Below are 22,480 nucleotides of genomic sequence, written 5' to 3' on the forward strand. Positions count from 1 at the left end.
AACCTATGAGACATTTTTTATGGTTTTGCGCCACAGCTATTCATTCATTCTACTCCATTTGTACTCAGAGGTGGTGTACCTCTTTTATGAATTAGCTGGCTACATTACTATAATTGGTTGCGCATCTTCCCCACTATCCTCTGTATCATTCAGGAGGTGATAGGCAGGCAGGAGATGGTGTGCAGGTAGCAGGGGGTATGCAGGCATGGGATGGTATGCAGGCAGGGAGTGGTATGCAGGCAGGGGGTGGTAGGCAGGCAGGGGGTGGTAGGCAGGCAGGAGGTGGTGTGCAGGCAGGGGGTGGTATGCAGGCAGGAGGTGGTAGGCAGGCAGGAGATGGTGTGCAGGTAGCAGGGGGTATGCAGGCATGGGATGGTATGCAGGCAGGGAGTGGTATGCAGGCAGGGGGTGGTAGGCAGGCAGGGGGTGGTGTGCAGGCAGGGGGTGGTGTGCAGGCAGGGGGTGGTATGTAGGAAGGAGGTGGTATGCAGGCAGGAGGTGGTATGCAGGCAGGAGGTGGTAGGCAGGCAGGGGGTGGTAGGCAGGCAGGAGGTGGTGTGCAGGCAGGGGGTGGTATGCAGGCAGGAGGTGGTATGCAGGCAGGGGGTGGTATGCAGGCAGGAGGTGGTAGGCAGGCAGGAGGTGGTAGGTAGGCAGGCAGGGAGTATGCACCCTCTCCTGCATTTGAATTACTAAGGATTTTATATCCTATGTTGCTGCAAGCAGCTAATCATACACAATCCAACCTGAATCAGGCCCATAAATGGGTGATAACGAGTACAATAATAAAACAATATCAGTTAGGACTCTTTATAAAAACAGAATTATATAATAGTAGTGGGGCACTTTGATGTTGCTAGGCCAGGATTGTGAAATGTAGCCGGCAATAAACAGACACAATGCGGGGGAAATGTATCTATCAGGCGGTCTGCAGAGCGGAATAGAGGGTCAGCGGAGAAGGTGTCTGTATAATAGGATACAAAAAGTCAATGGAGCAGAAGTAGAAAGTGATCATGCAGCAGCGAATGAGCTCCCAACTGTCATTTTACAGCCTGGGTTTAAAAAAAGGACAGGAGCTGAATGACTGGTGCGTCATCATCTTCCAGTTTATCACTTCACGAGGATTAATACATCTGCCCTACTGTATGTGCCCTCTGGTAAGGCCCTCATTGTAACATGACGGTACAAAAAGCTCTGCTCCTGGGCTTCCTTGCCAGTGGCAGTTGCAGAGGTGGCAGCTGCAACGGATTCCAAAATTCAAATAAGGAAACCACACCAACTGCCACCCCAACCACTGCCCACCATCGCTGCCCGTTACTCACGGGTAGTTGGCAGTTGCTTCCCTATTTGAATTTTGGACCGTGCGTCATCGGCTACCCTGATTAATAACCAACCTGCCCGATTCACTAGGATGTGGGCGAGTCACCTACACTTCAGGGGTTGCAGGTGACTACACAAAAAATCAGGAGTCTCCTGTTATATACAGTATATTATGCTTCATTCATGTATTTATTCATTTGCTGTTTCTTATATAGCGCAGCATATTCAGTTGAACTTTACAATTGGAAACAACACTGATAAAACAAACTGGGTAGTAACAAACTGACATAGGAGGGCCCTGCTCGCAAGCTTACAATCTATAGGAATTGGGTGTCAATATGAGTAGAATGCTTTGTGTCATTGTTTACTCATATTCATTCATAATCCAGAATTGTCCAAGAGTTCCAGTTAAATAAAACAGACATAACATTAATTATTGTGAGATTTTTTTATGTTGGGGTTGGAACCACCTGCCTCTCTGCTGTGTAGTGTGGCCACAGCAAGAATGAGCATGGTCAGCAGGCACCCGCACACTCTTTGGTGCCGATTCATAACTGTTTGTACAGGTCCGAATTTGGCCCCATCACCGATGTGCAGTCCCCCGCAGCGAGTGAATTCAGGGAATTTTTAGAGATAGGTGACGTTGCCAATAGCAACCAATTAAATTCTGTCTTTCATTTTCAAGGAAAAGTAAATTTACTCCTACATGTTCCTCAATGTTTGGAGCTAGATGCCGGTGTTTTGCGGATGACTAAAAGCTTCCAGAGCATGATGGGAGGAGTTGATATGAGGGAGGGCGACGAGTAGGTGCTACTAAAGATTAGTTTCCCTTTTGTGTGGTGCGGTGAAGCGGTGCATTATTAGGGCCGTTCCTGGCCGGAAGATGGGCATGTGGCTATTTTTACCCCCAATGGACTTTGTTATGCAGAACTGGTTGGGCCTCATCCTGTACTTGTATTTTGTGCTTCTCAGTTGCACTTTGGTGGAGAATCACAGCCTAATATGGATTCATTGTCTTCTCTTGCAGCGCAGACTTGCATCATTCTATACTTCGTCCTGCTCTTCACCCGGTTTTGGATTATCAGTGTGATATACGGAATATGGTGGTTCATAGACTGGGACACGCCCAGGCAGGGCGGCAGGAGGAGCCTCTATATCCAGAGGAGCGTAGTGTGGAGATACCTCCGGGATTATTTTCCTATAAAAGTAAGTCAATGGCTGTGTTACTTTCCTACGATGATATGTTACTTTACTTATAGGGCTCAGAGGCGGAAGTACCGCCATTGCAGATGGTGCTGTGTCTTAGGGGGCCAGAGATAGGTTTGACACCTTTCCAGGATTTCCTGGATTCTTCCTGAATTGGTGGCAACCCTCCAGGGCATTTTTGCAGTCTCCCGGATTCTGGGATTCTCCCGGAATCCAGGTGACTTTGAAAGCCTCCACAGCCTCCCAACTGAGTGTGCACACTGTCAGAGGCATAGGGAGGGTGGTTCCAGTGGAGTGTGAGCTCCGGGTGCCAGAAAGGCCACAGGGCATGCACAGTGCGTCTCCAGCACCTGTGAGTGACTGCCTGCCCCACAACTCCCTCTTCCTCCAGAAATATTTAAACTGGGCCGCTGGAGAGGAGAGGACGGAGGAGCAATGTGCAGCTAACAGCTTAGGATACTGCAGCAGTGCTTCCTCCCAAACTGAGTCTCAGAGGAGAGATAAGCCGGCTGCTACTGTGTATCAGTCCCTGGGCAGAGCCATCTGTGCTGTCCGCTGAGGAAATGGTGAGGCCAGTGTGGAGGGGGGATTTGTGTGTGTGTGGACAGCCAGTGTTTGGGGCAGATATGCATGTTAGAGAAGTGAGGGGGTGGGGGAGGTTGCTGTGAAGTTGTTGTCACTGGTGTCAGGGTGAATGTATGAGGTTCTCTGTGTAGAAGTTGTCAGTAGGGTAAATGTGTTATTAAATGTAACAATAGGGACTTCAATACATGTCTGTATTAGAGGCCACACCCACTTTTCTGAAGAGGTCGTGACCATTTTTACAAAGCCACGCCCACTTTTCCGGGAGCATACCCGCCACTTTTCCGGGGGAATCTCCAGGAATCGATAATGTCTGAGGTGGCAACTCTAGCCAGAGATGACTGTATTGTTAGAATATTCTACAGAGAAGACCGGGGATAGTTTAATAAATTGGGATATATATCTTATCTTTGTTCTGTTAATAGTAAGCAGAATGAACTGTATAAGGTTTTGCCGGCACTGTAAAAAATGCATGTACAGTACAGTACAAGATGTTAAGTGAGTACTGCACAGAAAGCTTTGTACACAATTAATGTCATGTCCAGGTTAATTAATTGCATTGTGTACACTGCCATCTAGTGGGCTGCTTCCAAACTGCAGAGTCAGTTATGGCCATGTTCATCAGAAAGACATTGCACCCAATCATACAATCTCAATGGATTGTATGATGGATTGTATGCCGATTGTGTGCACACAAGCATACAATTCTGGCCCGTGAGATTTTAAGCACATACAATTTGTCTTTAGATGGCTCATACAACCAGAGTCATGTGACAATCCCTCCCTGACTAGCACAGAAGAGGGGTGGAGCTTCCGGGCGGCCCGTGGCAGTGAAGATGCTGGGAGCCACAGACAGGCGGGCGGCTGAAGAGAGCGGTGGACGTCATTTTGCACAATTCTGTCACTACTCTGAAAACAGTTTTCAGAGGATTGCTGCATGGGTGTGGGTTTACACCAACTAGGTCGACAAGCATTAGGTCGACACCACTAGGTCGACAGACAGCAAGGTGGACATGGGTCAAGGTTGACATGGGTCTAGGTCGACAGGACATTAGGTCGACACAAGCATTAGGTCAAAATGCGCAAGGTCGACAGTCAAAAGGTTGACATGGGGTTTTTCACTGGGTTTTTTTTTACTGAATGTCGACACAGTCGACATGGACACAGTTTGAAGTGCACCGCATCCTCATGTGCTTCTGGCACTATTGTATTCTCCCACCATGCCGTAGTGGATGGTAGGGCATGAAATACCGCCTGTCGGCACATGTCGGCTCAAACAACAGTGAAAAACCCCATGTCCACCTTTTGACTGTCGACCTAGCCCATGTCAACCTAATGCTTGTGTCGACCTAATGATCTGTCGACCTAGACCCATGTCAACCTAGACACATGTCGACCTAAAGCCATGTCGACCTTGCTGCCTGTCGACCTAGTTGGTGTAGATCTAATGACCGTCTCCCTGCTGCATTCGGGGCATCACACAGCAGCTGTGAGCAGATTGATAGTTCCTGGCAACCTGTTAATTAAATAAATAAATGGACTTTTGGTATCATATCCTTTTGATCCTAGTCGGCCAGCCCCCTAGTTAAATTAAGCTTCAATCATACAATCATGCAGCAGATGGATTGTATGACGGATTGTATGACAGATTGTGGATACATTGCATGTCCAGAAACCACCAAGGATGGCCGGGGAGTCGCCTTCAAATTGGACACAATCAACTGAAACATTCTAGGTGCTGTATTCAAATGGTTAATCGCACCTGATCTCCCATTGAAATGGCTGATTTTATGAGGCATATGGTGCCCATTAAGGTTGGGTTTAGGTGCGTACAGTGGCTAAAAACGACTAAACTAATGGGTGGGACGCAAAAAGTCCTATTTGCACACTTATGTGAGACTTTTCATGCATGTCAGCTCACCAGCCCAGAGGGTGCGAACTGAAATGACGGTGCCAGAAGCCATATGCAACCGAACAGAGCTACATTTAATTAGCTCCATTGTGAAAAGCATTTGAATCTAGCCCTATGTGTACATGGGCATTTGCACATAGGATAAGCACCGGGCCTGATTAAAGGTTCCAGGTGCACTAGGCTAATACACAAGTAGCTCCCCTTGTAATGCTGCTATACACACGTGTATGGGCGCTCAGGGACTCCCCAGTCATACTGCCCATGTGCATGTAATGCTGCTATACACACGTGTATGGGCGCTCAGGGACTCGCCAGTCATACTGCCCATGTGCATGTATTGCTGTTATACACACGTGTATGGGCGCTCAGGGACTCGCCAGTCATACTGCCCATGTGCATGTAATGCTGCTAAACACACATGTATGGGCGCTCAGGGACTCACCAGTCATACTGCCCATGTGCATGTAATGCTGCTATACACACGTGTATGGGCGCTCAGGGACTCGCCAGTCATACAGCCCATGTGCATGTAATGCTGCTAAACACACGTGTATGGGTGCTCAGGGACTCGCCAGTCATATTGCCCATGTACATGTAATGCTGTTATGCACACGTGTATGGGCGCTCAGGGACTCACCAGTCATACTGCCCATGTGAATGTACTGCTGTTATACACACGTGTATGGGCGCTCAGGGACCCACCAGTCATACTGCCCATGTGCATGTAATGCTGCTAAACACACGTGTATGGGCGCTCAGGGACTCGCCAGTCATACTGCCCATGTACATGTAATGCTGCTATACACACGTGTATGGGCGCTCAGGGACTCGCCAGTCATACTGCCCATGTGCATGTAATGCTGCTATACACACGTGTATGGGCGCTCAGGGACTCGCCAGTCATACTGCCCATGTGCATGTAATGCTGCTAAACACACGTGTATGGGCGCTCAGGGACTCGCCAGTCATACTGCCCATGTGCATGTATTGCTGTTATACACACGTGTATGGGCGCTCAGGGACTCGCCAGTCATACTGCCCATGTGCATGTAATGCTGCTATACACACGTGTATGGGCGCTCAGGGACTCGCCAGTCATACCGCCCATGTGCATGTAATGCTGTTATACACACGTATATGGGCGCTCAGGGACTCGCCAGTCATACTGCCCATGTACATGTAATGCTGTTATGCACACGTGTATGGGCGCTCAGGGACTCGCCAGTCATACTGCCCATGTACATGTAATGCTGCTATACACACGTATATGGGCGCTCAGGGACTCACCAGTCATACTGCCCATGTGCATGTAATGCTGCTAAACACACGTGTATGGGTGCTCAGGGACTTGCCAGTCATACTGCCCATGTACATGTAATGCTGCTAAACACACGTGTATGGGCGCTCAGGGACTCACCAGTCATACTGCCCATGTGCGTGTAATGCTGCTATACACACGTGTATGGGCGCTCAGGGACTCACCAGTCATACTGCCCATGTGCATGTAATGCTGTTATACACGCGTGTATGGGCGCTCAGGGACTCGCCAGTCATACTGCCCATGTGCATGTAATGCTGTTATGCACACGTGTATGGGTGCTCAGGGACTCACCAGTCATACTGCCCATGTGCATGTAATGCTGCTATACACACGTGTATGGGCGCTCAGGGACTCACCAGTCATACTGCCCATGTGCATGTAATGCTGCTAAACACACGTGTATGGGTGCTCAGGGACTTGCCAGTCATACTGCCCATGTACATGTAATGCTGCTAAACACACGTGAATGGGCGCTCAGGGACTCACCAGTCATACTGCCCATGTGCATGTAATGCTGCTATACACACGTGTATGGGCGCTCAGGGACTCACCAGTCATACTGCCCATGTGCATGTAATGCTGTTATACACGCGTGTATGGGCGCTCAGGGACTCGCCAGTCATACTGCCCATGTGCATGTAATGCTGTTATGCACACGTGTATGGGTGCTCAGGGACTCACCAGTCATACTGCCCATGTGCATGTAATGCTGCTATACACACGTGTATGGGCGCTCAGGGACTCACCAGTCATACTGCCCATGTGCATGTAATGCTGTTATACACGCGTGTATGGGCGCTCAGGGACTCGCCAGTCATACTGCCCATGTGCATGTAATGCTGTTATGCACACATGTTTGGGTGCTCAGGGACTCACCAGTCATACTGCCCATGTGCATATAATGCTGCTAAACACACGTGTATGGGCGCTCAGGGACTCGCCAGTCATACTGCCCATGTGCATGTAATGCTGCTATACACACGTATATGGGCGCTCAGGGACTCCCCAGTCATACCGCCCATGTGCATGTAATGCTGCTATACACACGTGTATGGGCGCTCAGGGACTCACCAGTCATACTGCCCATGTGCATGTAATGCTGCTATACACATGTGTATGGGCGCTCAGGGACTCACCAGTCATACTGCCCATGTGCATGTAATGCTGTTATACACGCGTGTATGGGCGCTCAGGGACTCGCCAGTCATACCGTCCATATGCATGTAATGCTGCTATACACACGTGTATGGGCGTTTAGGGACTCGCCAGTCATACTGCCCATGTGCATGTAATGCTGTTATACACACGTGTATGGGCGCTCAGGGACTCGCCAGTCATACTGCCCATGTGCATGTAATGCTGCAATACACACGTGTATGGGCGCTCAGGGACTCGCCAGTCATACTGCCCATGTGCATGTAATGCTGTTATGCACACGTGTATGGGTGCTCAGGGAATCGCCAGTGATACTGCCCATGTGCATGTAATGCTGCTATACACACGTGTATGGGCGCTCAGGGACTCGCCAGTCATACTGCCCATGTGCATGTAATGCTGCTATACACACGTGTATGGGCGCTCAGGGACTCGCCGGTCATACTGCCCATGTGCATGTAATGCTGCTATACACACGTGTATGGGCGCTCAGGGACTCGCCGGTCATACTGCCCATGTGCATGTAATGCTGCTATACACACGTGTATGGGCGCTCAGGGACTCACCAGTCATACTGCCCATGTGCATGTAATGCTGCTATACACACGTGTATGGGCGCTCAGGGACTCGCCAGTCATACTGCCCATGTGCATGTAATGCTGCTATACACACGTGTATGGGCGCTCAGGGACTCGCCAGTCATACTGCCCATGTGCATGTAATGCTGCTATACACACGTGTATGGGCGCTCAGGGAATCACCAGTCATACTGCCCATGTGCATGTAATGCTGCTATACACACGTGTATGGGCGCTCAGGGACTCCTCAGGCATACTGCCGATGTGCATGTAATGCTGTTATACACACGTGTATGGGCACTCAGGGACTCGCCAGTCATACTGCCCATGTGCATGTAATGCTGCTATACACACGTGTATGGGCGCTCAGGGACTCGCCAGTCATACTGCCCATGTGCATGTAATGCTGCTATACACACGTGTATGGGCGCTCAGGGACTCGCCAGTCATACTGCCCATGTGCATGTAATGCTGCTATACACACGTGTATGGGCGCTCAGGGACTCGCCAGTCATACTGCCCATGTGCATGTAATGCTGCTGTACACACGTGTATGGGTGCTCAGGGACTCGCCAGTCATACTGCCCATGTGCATGTAATGCTGCTGTACACACGTGTATGGGCGCTCAGGGACTCGCCAGGCATACTGCCCATGTGCATGTAATGCTGCTATACACACGTGTATGGGCGCTCAGGGACTCACCAGTCATACTGCCCATGTGCATGTAATGCTGCTATACACACGTGTATGGGCGCTCAGGGACTCGCCAGTCATACTGCCCATGTGCATGTAATGCTGCTATACACACGTGTATGGGCGCTCAGGGACTCGCCAGTCATACTGCCCATGTGCATGTAATGCTGCTATACACACGTGTATGGGCGCTCAGGGACTCGCCAGTCATACTGCCCATGTGCATGTAATGCTGTTATACACACGTGTATGGGCGCTCAGGGACTCGCCAGTCATACTGCCCATGTGCATGTAATGCTGCTATACACACGTGTATGGGCGCTCAGGGACTCGCCAGTCATACTGCCCATGTGCATGTAATGCTGTTATACACACGTGTATGGGTGCTCAGGGACTCGCCAGTCATACTGCCCATGTGTATGTAATGCTGCTATACACACGTGTATGGACGCTCAGGGACTCACCAGTCATACTGCCCATGTGCATGTAACGCAGGTTATACAACCAGCATGTAGGATCTAATGCTTGTGGCGTGTGAAGGAGACTTTGGCTTTAGGCTGCCCACCTGGCACTGTAGCACAATGTACATAAAGTAATGGTTCCATCAGTAAGTTACATTGGCACTGCCATCTGGCAGCCACCTTAAGAACTTTACCGCCTACAGTACATTGGGGCGGATGACAGCTAACAAGCATGCAATAAATTAGGTCTTCATTTTATTCCTCAGCTGTCGCCTGCAAGGTGCCTTCCCCCCCCCCCCCCCCCCCCCCCACACACACACAGGTGGCGGACATAACCTTGTGCGGTCTCCCACAAAACCTTGTTTCCCTATGGCACCACAAGTCCCAGCATGCAGGGCAGTAATGGGCCCGCTGGGACGTGTAGTCAGGGCACTGCTGAACTTTTAAGACATACAGGGCAGCACCCTAGGACTTATATGCAGACAGGGCAGCACACCTGGACTAATAAGACATACAGGGCAGCACCCCAGGACTTATATGCAGACATGGCAGCACCCCTGGACTAATACAACATACAGGGCAGCACCCCAGGACTTATATGCAGACATGGCAGCACCCCTGGACTAATACAACATACAGGGCAGCACCCCAGGACTTACATGCAGACAGGGCAGCACCCCTGGACTTACATGCAGACAGGGCAGCACCCCTGGACTGATACGGCAGAAAGCTCCTGCTACACTCTCCAATGCCGCAGTGATTGCACTAGACAGAGCCCTGGGGGACCCAACAGGATGAAGATGTGAGGTGGAGCCGGAGGCATACACCGAAAAGGATCAGTTTGCGTGGTAAGAAGGGAACTAAGCCAGAACAGTGTTATAGAGAACAATAGTCTGGAGGTTATGCAGTAGGAGAGGGTGATCCATAGTGTCGAATGCAGCAAGAATGACTGAGTAATGTGCTGCTGTATAATACACATATAATAAGTAAGAGTTTTGTACTTATGGAAGCATATACATACCCGCTCTTTGTGGAGCAGTAGATGGGTCCTTTCCTTCTATCTACCTGCATAGTTCCACCAGCAGCCCCAATACACGAGCACATAACCACCATTACCCTAAATAACCTGGACTAATTTCTACATGTTTGATATTCCGCAATATCAAATACTGCCACTAGGTGGCCCTATGGTCCTCTCTGCAAATCTACCAATGTCTTATTGTTGTAGAGTTTATAGGAACTAATAAGAGATTTCCCCAATTATTCATTTTTCCTTTTTGGAACGATTCCGTCTGTTCACTTCCACTCACCTCCATCTGCATTAAATCAGGATGCCCAACAGCCGGTGCCAGCAGTGATTGCATGTTCTGCGTTGGGTACCCGACTAACTCCCTGCAGCTTCATGCACTGGGTGCAGCCCTATTCCTGATGCAAAAGACCAGTCTGACAACAGGCGCAGTTATGCGTTTGCAGAACTTCGAGCGGCTCTCACGTCCATCAATGCGCCCTGACTAAACTTTGCCTTCACATAAGTCCGTGTGACTATTTTTTTCCTTCACTAGCCGTTAGCAAGGTGATTGACAGGAAGTAGGCGCGTGGTGGTGGTAACCGGCTGTTTAATGGGAGTGCTAAGAAAAGTGTGCCAGAAACCTCTAGGAGTGTCAGGGAAAATGTAAGTGTGCCAGAAAACCACTAGGAGTGTCAGGGAAAATGCAGGTGTGCCAGAAAACCACTAGGAGTGTCAGGGAAAATGCAGGTGTGCCAGAAAACCACTAGGAGTGTCAGGGAAAATGCAGGTGTGCCAGTAAACCACTAGGAGTGTCAGAGAAAATGCAGGCATGCCAGAAAACCACTAGGAGTGTCAGGGAAAATGCAGGCGTGCCAGAAAACCACTAGGAGTGTCAAAAAAAACGCAGGTGTGCCAGAAAACCGCTAGGAGTGTCAGGGAAAATGCAGGCGTGCCAGAAAACCTCTAGGAGTGTCAGAAAAAACACAGGTGTGCCAGAAAACCGCTAGGAGTGTCAGAGAAAATGCAGGCATGCCAGAAAACCACTAGGAGTGTCAGAGAAAATGCAGGTGTGCCAGAAAACCACTAGGAGTGTCAGAGAAAATGCAGGTGTGACAGAAAACTGCTAGGAGTGCCAGAAAACCGCTAGGCGTGTCATGGAAAATGCAGGCGTGCTAGAAAACCACTAGGAGTGTCAGGAAAAACGTAGGTGTGCCAGAAAACCACTAGGAGTGTCAGGAAAAATGCAGGTGTGCCAGAAAACCACTAGGAGTGTCAGGAAAAACGCAGGCGTGCCAGAAAACCACTAGTAGTGTCAGAAAAAACGTAGGTGAAAACCACTAGGAGTGTCAGGGAAAATGCAGGTGTGCCAGAAAACCACTAGGAGTGTCAGAAAAAACGCAGGTGTGCCAGAAAACTGCTAGGAGTGTCAGAGAAAATGCAGGCATGCCAGAAAACCACTAGGAGTGTCAGAGAAAATGCAGGTGTGCCAGAAAACTGCTAGGAGTGCCAGAAAACCGCTAGGCGTGTCATGGAAAATGCAGGTGTGCCAGAAAACCACTAGGAGTGTCAGAAAAAACGCAGGTGTGCCAGAAAACTGCTGGGAGTGTCAGAGAAAATGCAGGCATGCCAGAAAACCACTAGGAGTGTCAGGACAAATGCAGGCGTGCCAGAAAACCGGTAGGAGTGTCAGGGAAAACGCAGGTATGCCAGAAAACTACTAGGAGTGTCAGGGAAAATGCAGGTGTGCCAGAAAACCACTACCGTGTTTCCCCGATAATAAGACACTGTCTTATTTTTTTTTTCAGTCCAAAAACACCAAAGGGCTTATTTTTGGGGTAGGGCTTATTTTAGCTCCTCAGTCCTTCTTTTAGCTACATCATGCCCCTCAATCTCCTCATACTTTAAGCACAACTGCTGATTTCCTTTCCTTCTGCATTTTTCAGCCACTCAGCCTTTCCTCCGCCGCCGCTCAGTCACTCCCCTCCCGTCTGTGAACAGACGCCACTCAGTCCTTGAGGTGCGCATTGACGTTACATGCACAATGCATCCCTGGGACCGCTGATGCGAGCAGAGGCTTCAGCGGTACCAGGGCTGCTACCGTAGCAGCAGCATCCATTTCATGCGGGTGGGTGGGGGGGTTTAGATGAGCTGGGAGTTTAGCACAGGGACTGGGCAAAATGGGGATTAAGCTAGGGCTTATTTTCGGGGTAGGGCTTATTTTGGACCGTTGTCCAGAAATAAGGGTAGGGCTTATTATTGGGGTAGGTCTTATTATCAGGGAAACAGGGTAGGAGTGTCAGGAAAAATGCAGGCGTGCCAGAAAACCACTAGGAGTGTCAGGGAAAATGCAGGTGTGCCAGAAAACCACTAGGAGTGTCAGAAAAAACGCAGGTGTGCCAGAAAACCACTAGGAGTGTCAGAGAAAATGCAGGCATGCCAGAAAACCACTAGGAGTGTCAGAGAAAATGCAGGTGTGCCAGAAAACTGCTAGGAGTGCCAGAAAACCACTAGGAGTGTCAGGACAAATGCAGGCGTGCCAGAAAACCGGTAGGAGTGTCAGGGAAAACGCAGGTATGCCAGAAAACCACTAGGAGTGTCAGAGAAAATGCAGGTGTGCCAGAAAACTGCTAGGAGTGCCAGAAAACCACTAGGCGTGTCATGGAAAATGCAGACGTGCTAGAAAACCACTAGGAGTGTCAGGAAAAACGTAGGTGTGCCAGAAAACCACTAGGAGTGTCAGGAAAAATGCAGGTGTGCCAGAAAACCACTAGGAGTGTCAGGAAAAATGCAGGCGTGCCAGAAAACCACTAGTAGTGTCAGAAAAAAACGTAGGTGAAAACCACTAGGAGTGTCAGGGAAAATGCAGGTGTGCCAGAAAACCACTAGGAGTGTCAGAAAAAACGCAGGTGTGCCAGAAAACTGCTAGGAGTGTCAGAGAAAATGCAGGCATGCCAGAAAACCACTAGGAGTGTCAGAGAAAATGCAGGTGTGCCAGAAAACTGCTAGGGGTGCCAGAAAACCGCTAGGCGTGTCATGGAAAATGCAGGTGTGCCAGAAAACCACTAGGAGTGTCAGAAAAAACGCAGGTGTGCCAGAAAACTGCTGGGAGTGTCAGAGAAAATGCAGGCATGCCAGAAAACCACTAGGAGTGTCAGAGAAAATGCAGGTGTGCCAGAAAACTGCTAGGAGTGCCAGAAAACCGCTAGCCGTGTCATGGAAAATGCAGGCGTGCTAGAAAACCACTAGGAGTGTCAGGAAAACGCAGGTATGCCAGAAAACCACTAGGAGTGTCAGGACAAATGCAGGCGTGCCAGAAAACCGGTAGGAGTGTCAGGGAAAACGCAGGTATGCCAGAAAACTACTAGGAGTGTCAGGGAAAATGCAGCTGTGCCAGAAAACCACTAGGAGTGTCAAGGAAAATGCAGGTGTCCCAGAAAACCACTAGGAGTGTCAGGGAAAATGCAGGTGTGCCAGAAAACCACTAGGAGTGTCAGGGAAAATGCAGGTGTGCCAGAAAACCACTAGGAGTGTCAGGAAAAATGCAGGCGTGCCAGAAAACCACTAGGAGTGTCAGGAAAAATGCAGGCGTGCCAGAAAACCACTAGGAGTGTCAGGGAAAATGCAGGTGTGCCAGAAAACCACTAGGAGTGTCAGAAAAAACGCAGGTGTGCCAGAAAACCGCTAGGAGTGTCAGAGAAAATGCAGGCATGCCAGAAAACCACTAGGAGTGTCAGAGAAAATGCAGGTGTGACAGAAAACCACTAGGAGTGTCAGAGAAAATGCAGGCATGCCAGAAAATCACTAGGAGTGTCAGAGAAAATGCAGGTGTGCCAGAAAACTGCTAGGAGTGCCAGAAAACCACTAGGCGTGTCATGGAAAATGCAGGCGTGCTAGAAAACCACTAGGAGTGTCAGGAAAAACGTAGGTGTGCCAGAAAACCACTAGGAGTGTCAGGAAAAATGCAGGTGTGCCAGAAAACCACTAGGAGTGTCAGGAAAAATGCAGGCGTGCCAGAAAACCACTAGTAGTGTCAGAAAAAAACGTAGGTGAAAACCACTAGGAGTGTCAGGGAAAATGCAGGTGTGCCAGAAAACCACTAGGAGTGTCAGAAAAAACGCAGGTGTGCCAGAAAACTGCTAGGAGTGTCAGAGAAAATGCAGGCATGCCAGAAAACCACTAGGAGTGTCAGAGAAAATTCAGGTGTGCCAGAAAACTGCTAGGGGTGCCAGAAAACCGCTAGGCGTGTCATGGAAAATGCAGGTGTGCCAGAAAACCACTAGGAGTGTCAGAAAAAACGCAGGTGTGCCAGAAAACTGCTGGGAGTGTCAGAGAAAATGCAGGCATGCCAGAAAACCACTAGGAGTGTCAGAGAAAATGCAGGTGTGCCAGAAAACTGCTAGGAGTGCCAGAAAACCGCTAGCCGTGTCATGGAAAATGCAGGCGTGCTAGAAAACCACTAGGAGTGTCAGGAAAACGCAGGTATGCCAGAAAACCACTAGGAGTGTCAGGACAAATGCAGGCGTGCCAGAAAACCGGTAGGAGTGTCAGGGAAAACGCAGGTATGCCAGAAAACTACTAGGAGTGTCAGGGAAAATGCAGCTGTGCCAGAAAACCACTAGGAGTGTCAAAGAAAATGCAGGTGTCCCAGAAAACCACTAGGAGTGTCAGGGAAAATGCAGGTGTGCCAGAAAACCACTAGGAGTGTCAGAAAAAACGCAGGTGTGCCAGAAAACTGCTAGGAGTGTCAGAGAAAATGCAGGCATGCCAGAAAACCACTAGGAGTATCAGAGAAAATGCAGGTGTGCCAGAAAATCGGTAGGAGTGTCAGAAAACCGCTAGGCATGTCATGGAAAATGCAGGCGTGCTAGAAAAGCTCTAGGAGTGTCAGGAAAAATGCAGGCATGCCAGAAAACATATAGGAGTGTCAGGGAAAATGCAGGCGTGTCAGAAAACCACTAGGAGTGTCAGGAAAAATGCAGGCGTGCCAGAAAACCACTAGGAGTGTCAGGTAAAAGGCAAGCATGCCAGAAACCAGCTAGGAGTGTCAGGTAAAAGGCAAGCGTGCCTAAACTGCTATGAATTTCAGGAAAACGCAGGCTTGCCAGAAAACCGCTAGGAGTGTCAGTCAAAACTCAAGCATGCCGGAAAACCATTAGGAGAGTTAACGAAAACGCAGGCATGCCAAAAAACCTCTAGGAGTGTCAGGGAAAAGGCAAGCATGCCACAAAACCGCTAGGAGTGTCAGGGAAAAGGCAAGCATGCCTCAAAACCTCTAGGAGTGTCAGGGAAAATGCGGACACGCCAGAAAACCGCTAGGATTGTCAGGGAAAATGCAGGCGTGTCTGAGTGTTTTAGGGGAGGTGTGTGACATCAGCTCCAGGCCAAATATGCCTGATTTCATTGCAGCCGCTGAGTAAGTACCTGGCTAGTTTGCGATGACTGATTCCCAGTGGAAACATCATTTATGGTGAGCATCTAACGAATGATTTTGGTCATTTTCCCTTGGCTGTGAATTCCTCACTACCCGTACACATCTGTTCCCACAGAGTGCACATTCATTTGCAAGGCAAGACCTCACTATAGCGGGGCAGTATCTACCTACACATTCGATCAGCAGCCATCAGGTCCGAATTACCCCATTATACCATATGTTTCTAGAGAATGCGCAGGATCACGGCGACTGTTTCATTAGTGCCTCCAGGAACACGCACTACAAGCCCCTCACGGATGAACAAGGCTGACCCCGCTTTCATATTACTCTAAATCCCCCTAAATCATCTTAGACACCTTAGTAAATCTCAATTCTATTTTTAGTAAGGTCGCTGAGATTGTCATGGAAACCTGTCCCATCTGTGAACCGGGATGCGGTTATTTGGTCTACTGCATTATGGTCGACAGTCATTAGGTCGAATCCATTAGGTCGACATGCTAAAAGGTCGACATGACTCTAGGTCGACATGGGAAAAGGTCGACATGATTCTAGTTCGAAAGGTCATTAGTTCGACAGGTCATTAGTTCGACAAGGTCATTAGTTCGACATTGTCTATGTCGACATTCACAAGGTCGACATGGAGTTTTTCACTGTTTTTTGAGCCAACATGTGCCGACAGGCGGTATTTCATGCCCTACCATCCACTAGGGCGTGGTGGGAGAATAAAATAGTGTGCCGAGCGTAGCGAGGCACCGTGCCCGACGCATCGCGAGCGCAGCGAGCGATGCGAGGGGATGCAGTGCACTTTAAACTGTGTCCATGTCGACTGTGTTGACATTCAGGTAAAAAAACAGTGAAAAACCCCATGTCGACCTTGTGAATGTCGACATAGACAATGTCGAACTAATGACCTTGTCGAACTAATGACCTGTCGAACTAATGACCTTTCGACCTAGAATCATGTCGACCTTTTCCCATGTCGACCTAGAATTATGTCGACCTTTTAGCATGTCGACCTAATGGATTCGACCTAATGACTTTCGACCATAATGCAATAGACCAAATGATCCCAACCCCTGTGAACCATAAGGACTGAAATTAGATTGTTCTATGTAATCCATAAGTCTAATCTAGAAGAGTTAAACCAAACCACTCTGTGTAACATATGTCAGGTACCAGGGAGGGGCACCAGGGAGCCCTACGGCTGCAGGTAAAGATCAAAAATTACAGTCCGAGTTATAGGAAGATTTATTCCACTTATAGGCCCTTATTCTGGTTGAATCGGACGGATGCATATTTCGGGCATGAACAAAGTGTTCTTAGCCCCACCTATTGTACAGATCGCTCACACCGCCCGAATGCGGTAAGACGCCGTCCGAACGGACCGCGATTGGATTTTTCATGTGAGCACCTCCTCCATCTGTGGGAACCTCCCCCATCCTCCTATGGTCGCAGACCATCGAATGCAGGACCGCGTGGTCAGGCAGCACCGAATGCTCCAGACCACTCGGGCATTTCTCCGTGCGAAAGCAGGGATATGGGCTGGCATCCGGCTATGTCATATGTCCGCCCCCCACACGTGCATCACGGCCGCATTACCATACGTACGCCCAGCGTTTTCATGGGAACGCCCATGAAACGCGGGGCATATGCATATGGTAATGAGCCCAAACAGCCCTTCACGCCCCTCTCCACCCCCTGTTCGGAGTGTTCCAACCGATTGTTTTCTGTACGGAATTCACGCCGTATTCGGACGTGCGCGGCATTCGCACATGCGCAGATACGCCTCTGCACATGCGCAAACACCAAACATCAGCCGTCCGACCGTGCACGGACAGAACCGCACCAACCAGAATAAGGCCCAGTTTGGGAACCACTGCCCTAGTACTAAGCCCTGGACAGTGATAAAGTGGAAAAATATAAATGACCATCCAATCATCTTCTACCAGGCTGTGTTTTAAAAATAACAGTTAGGGGACTTCCGGTTCCGGTAGCGGCATGTGAAGCAGCCTGAAAGAGAGCTCCGCTGCCAGACCAGCTCACAAACATATCTCACGGCTACTAAAGCCTCCAGAAACCACCGCCATCGATCCCCCGGCATCCGGTAACACCCAGGCTCGCATGGATAGATCCGCAGCAGAGATGCCCGGCACAAGAAACCGTGCAACGAAAACGAAACCGGCAGCGCCTGCCACATCCAAGATGGCGGCGACCGCAGACCACACGCGGGCATCGAGCACGAAGCTATCCCCAGCACAGCAGCAATCCAAATCTGCCGCCTCCCCAGCACCAGACATCGGGACGGAAGACCCTCTACCTGCCCCCCCCAACCCCGGAAAGCAAGGTACCATTACGCGCAGAAGACCCAGTCACATATGGCGACATGGTCAGCGCCATCAGGGCAGCAATAGCCCCCTTGCTGCAAGAGCAGACTAATAATATCAATAAGCAGCTAGCTCAGCTGCAACAGCGGGTGGGGGAGACAGAGTTTAGAGTGGGGGAATGTTTTCAAGATGTGGCAGAATTGAAACCCACGGTCAAGCAGCATTCAAGGGACTTACTATACTTGTATAACAAAGTCCAAGACTTGGAAAATAGATCTAGGAGGCTGAACCTGAAAATAGTGGGACTCCCAGAATCACTGAAAGGGAATGATCTTTTTCAGTTTATTAAAAACAAGCTCCCTGAATTACTCAATATCCAGGACAAGTGTTCTGACATGGTAATTGAGCGCGCCCACAGGTTGGGACCGCTGCGTCCACAAGAGGGCGCAAGGCCCAGAACGGTCATATTTAAAACACTTAATTTCCTGCATAAGGAATTAATCTGGACAATGTCCCGCAGGCACAGAGACCTCACCTGGGAGGGTCACCGCATACTTATTTTTCAGGACTACACTGCGGAACTTACTAGACAAAGAAAGGAATTTTCGCCAGTGTGCTCACATCTAATTAAATTGGAGCGCAAGTTTGCATTAATGTATCCTGCAAAACTCAGGATCTACGATGGAGCCGACTATAAAGACTTCATGTCAGCTAAAGACGCGGAAAGATACCTGATGGAAGAACACTCCTCAGATCAGCACAGCAATCACATGTCAGATTGTGAATGAGGCACAGACGAAACTCCACGAGTGGTCACTACCTGAATGGGATTATCTGAAGTAAAGACAATCCACCCTTAACCTGGAATCCAGCCTCTTCTACTACACCATCATAAGGCCAGAGGACCTACTGAAGAGACACTCATTTCAAATCGATCCCTGCATGAGGTGGGGACTTTTGGCGAGATAAGGTCGTATAAGTATTACTTTCTAAGAGACATATTCTCAGCTAACTCTATTAAGTGAGCTGGTAGGCGAAGGAGCCTACAAGAAATTCTTGCGAGGTGAGATGGGCCCATCTCACCCTTTCTTCCACGGAAGCACGCAAATATGGCTAGTTATAGATTTAATTTTGTTTTTCTCCCTATACCCATGTCCCCCCACCCCTCCTATCCCATTTCACCCCCCCCTCAGCGGAGAGTGTGTTCACCTAATGACAGCTTTACTGCCGTATATTTTTATTCAAACTGCTTTACTCATTGATAAAAATGTAAAATATATGTTATGGCTCTTAATATAGCGAGCTGGAATGTGGGAGGGATCAACTCCCAATTAAAAGAAAAAGAATGCTCGTTCATTTAAATAAACTACATATTGATCTGGTGTGTATTCAAGAAACACATCTACTGCCCAAGGAAGTACTGAAACTTAATATGTTAAAGTGGAAGCTGCTTGCATCTTCCTCGTATACCTCGAAGGCGAGGGGAGTGGTAATACTGGTTAAAAGTAATATTGACATAGAAGTAACTAAAGTCATATCTGATCCCCAGGGTAGATTTGTGTTGTGCAGTATGAAGTATGAACAGCAGGAATTTGTATGCATGAATGTTTATGCCCCCAACCAATATTCTAACCCTTTCCTCAGGCATTTGATAAAGATTCTGACCCCTCACCTACATGCCCCACTCATTATCTGTGGAGATATGAACCTCGTTTCCTCAAATATATTAGATAGACAGGCCCACTCCACTAATGCGAGAAAACTTCCGAAATTTGGCATACCTAAATTTTGTGAACAACTGCAATTGTTGGATGCATGGAGGGTGCTCCATCCCACTGATCAAAATTTTACATGCCTATCTGCATCCACAGGCAGAATGTCACGAATAGACTACATACTCCTTTCACACTACCTGCTACCCAAAATAGAATACACAGAAATTTCCCCCATAGTAATCTCGGACCATGCAGTAGTACACATGAAAATTCACTTTAACAGGACAAATTACACTATCAAAACATGGAGATGCCCACACACACTGGCCTCATCTGTCCATTTGAGAAATGCAGTCAAATCAGCTTGGGAAAACTACTCTACAAATAATGCAGAGACGGAGAGGGTTGACCCCCTGCTGTTCTGGCAGGCCTCAAAAGCCACGATCAGAGGAGAAATAATCTCTCAGATGGCATATCTAAAGAGAACAGTGAAAAGGGAATTTTTACAAGCCCAAATAAGATTGGGAGATGCCTTCAGGGACTTCAGGGTGACCCCCTCTCCAGCCTCTAGGGCCACTTATTTGAAAGAGAAGGGGACTTATGAAAGTCTGATAGAGAAATCAGAGTCGATTTACACACACACTAAGCGGGCCAGATTTCATAGGTTTGGGAATAAATCTAGCAAACTCCTTTCCTCCCTCCTCCAGGGACAAAGAGCCCCGGCAACAATAAGACCCCTGCGCAAAGCAGACAACACCCTATCGACATCCACTTCCCAAACAGCTAAAGTGCTCTGTGACTACTACACTGAATTATACTCCAAACCCAAATCCAACCAAGAAAATTCGATTAAATTCTGGGACGGCCTTAACACACCCAAACTTACTGAAATAGACTCACAACACCTCACCCAACCCATCACACAACAAGAAGTAGCTTGGGCCCTCTCCAATCTTAAACTAGGAAAGGCACCTGGCCCAGATGGCCTAACTCCAGAATACTATAAATTACTGTTGGCAAAACTTATTCCAACACTCACCAAAGCATTCAATTCCATTCTTTCCTCTAATACTATACCCAGTCACTTCAACGCGGCCACTCTCAGAGTGCTCCCAAAACCAGGCAGAGACCTGTCCCTACCAAGCTCATATAGGCCAATCTCACTATTAAACATAGATTACAAATTACTAATGAAAATAATGGCCGAAAGACTCAAAATAATCCTCCCCAAGCTGATTCATATAGATCAAACGGGCTTTGTTATGGGCCGAAATTCAGTGGTTAACATCAGACGTGTGCTGGCAGCAGTTCAGGCGTCCCAGTGTGCCATGTCGCGGGACCCGAAGGCAATCCTATCCCTGGATGCGGAGAAGGCCTTCGACATGGTACACTGGGACCATCTGCACCATACTTTGAGATGCTTTGCATTCCCAGAAGCCTTTATAGCCTTAATCTCAACGATGTATGAGGGTGCATCTTCCAGGATCGTATGCAATGGCGAGCTGTCAGAACCATTCCCCATCCTGAGGGGGACAAGACAAGGATGCCCTCTCTCCCCATTGCTATTTGCAATAGCCCTTGAACCACTTGCTATATCTCTGAGAGAATCCCCTGAATTCCAAGGAATTAAAATCCGCCAAGTAGATCTCCGTGTATCATTATTCGCGGATGACATGCTTTTATTCTTGTCGCATCCACAGCACGCCATTCCATTGATATTCAAGATGCTTCAGAATTTTGGCAGCTTTTCGGGGTATAAGGTCAATATAGAAAAATCCGAGTTACTACCCCTGACAGGCCCACCCCCCTGCTTTGCACCCACAGACACCTTACACTCAATCAAGATTCAAAAGTCCCACATAAAATACCTCGGCATTCAAATCCCTAGTAAAATAAATGACCTGTACAAAAAAAATTTCCCCCCAACTATAGAAAAAATTATGAGAACTCTTCAGGACTGGACCTCCCTGCCACTCTCCCTCCTGGGTAGAATAGAGGTGGTAAAATCAGTTATTTTTCCCAGACTGATGTACCCCATGCAAATGCTTCCAACTAGAATCCTGCCAGTAGACATTAAAAAGTTGACACAGGCCTGTTCCAAATTTATATGGAATGGAAAAAAACCGAGGATTTCGGCAGAAAAGCTGAAATTGTCTAAATCCAATGGAGGCCTGGGCCTCCCGGATATACTAAACTACTCCTGCTCACTCCTAGCCCGCTTTGCAGTTGGGTGGTTACAGGAAGCAGACCAATTTTCCTTATATGAATTAGACAAAGCCATTCTATACCCATACTCACCCAAAGCCCTACTCCATCTAACAGAAAAGTAAATTCCAACCCAAATCTATAAGAACCCATTGTTCCAAGATATACACAAAGCCTGGCACACTGTTTGCTCCAAAACCGATCTAGACCCAAAAGCGACAGAGTGGATCCCCATATGCGGCAACCCATTATTCCAACCAGGGGTAAATAGCCCTATCTTCAACAGAATAGAAAATAAAGGCCTAAAACTGATATCCCAAGTTTTTGACCCAGGGGGCAAAACCCTCCCATTCTCCCATCTTCAGGAGAAATATGGTCTGCCCAGCAACGCCCTATTCCCGATCATCCAACTACAACATTTTGCCTCGTCACTCCCCATTCAAAACATAATAGCCTCTGCCCACTCTTTACTTCACTCATGGATATCGAGACTACAGAAAGACACCTTTAAAACAAAACTCATATACTCAGAATTACAGAAAAAAGCTTTATTAGAACTCCAGGAAA

At 48.5% G+C, this 22,480-nt stretch overlaps 1 protein-coding gene across 1 annotated transcript in view; it reads left to right on the forward strand.

Annotated features, from left to right (window-relative positions):
- Positions 1 to 22,480, forward strand: part of MOGAT2 (monoacylglycerol O-acyltransferase 2) — a 61,642-nt gene that overhangs the window by 13,867 nt on the left and 25,295 nt on the right. The window contains exon 2 of the mRNA XM_083170332.1: positions 2,348 to 2,526. Within this exon, the coding sequence (XP_083026458.1) occupies positions 2,348 to 2,526 (179 nt within the window). The remainder of the gene's footprint in view (positions 1 to 2,347; positions 2,527 to 22,480) is intronic.

The sequence above is a fragment of the Crinia signifera genome, chromosome 2, assembly GCF_055691185.1.
Source record: "Crinia signifera chromosome 2, ASM5569118v1, whole genome shotgun sequence".
In the NCBI taxonomy this organism is placed as follows: domain Eukaryota; kingdom Metazoa; phylum Chordata; class Amphibia; order Anura; family Myobatrachidae; genus Crinia; species Crinia signifera.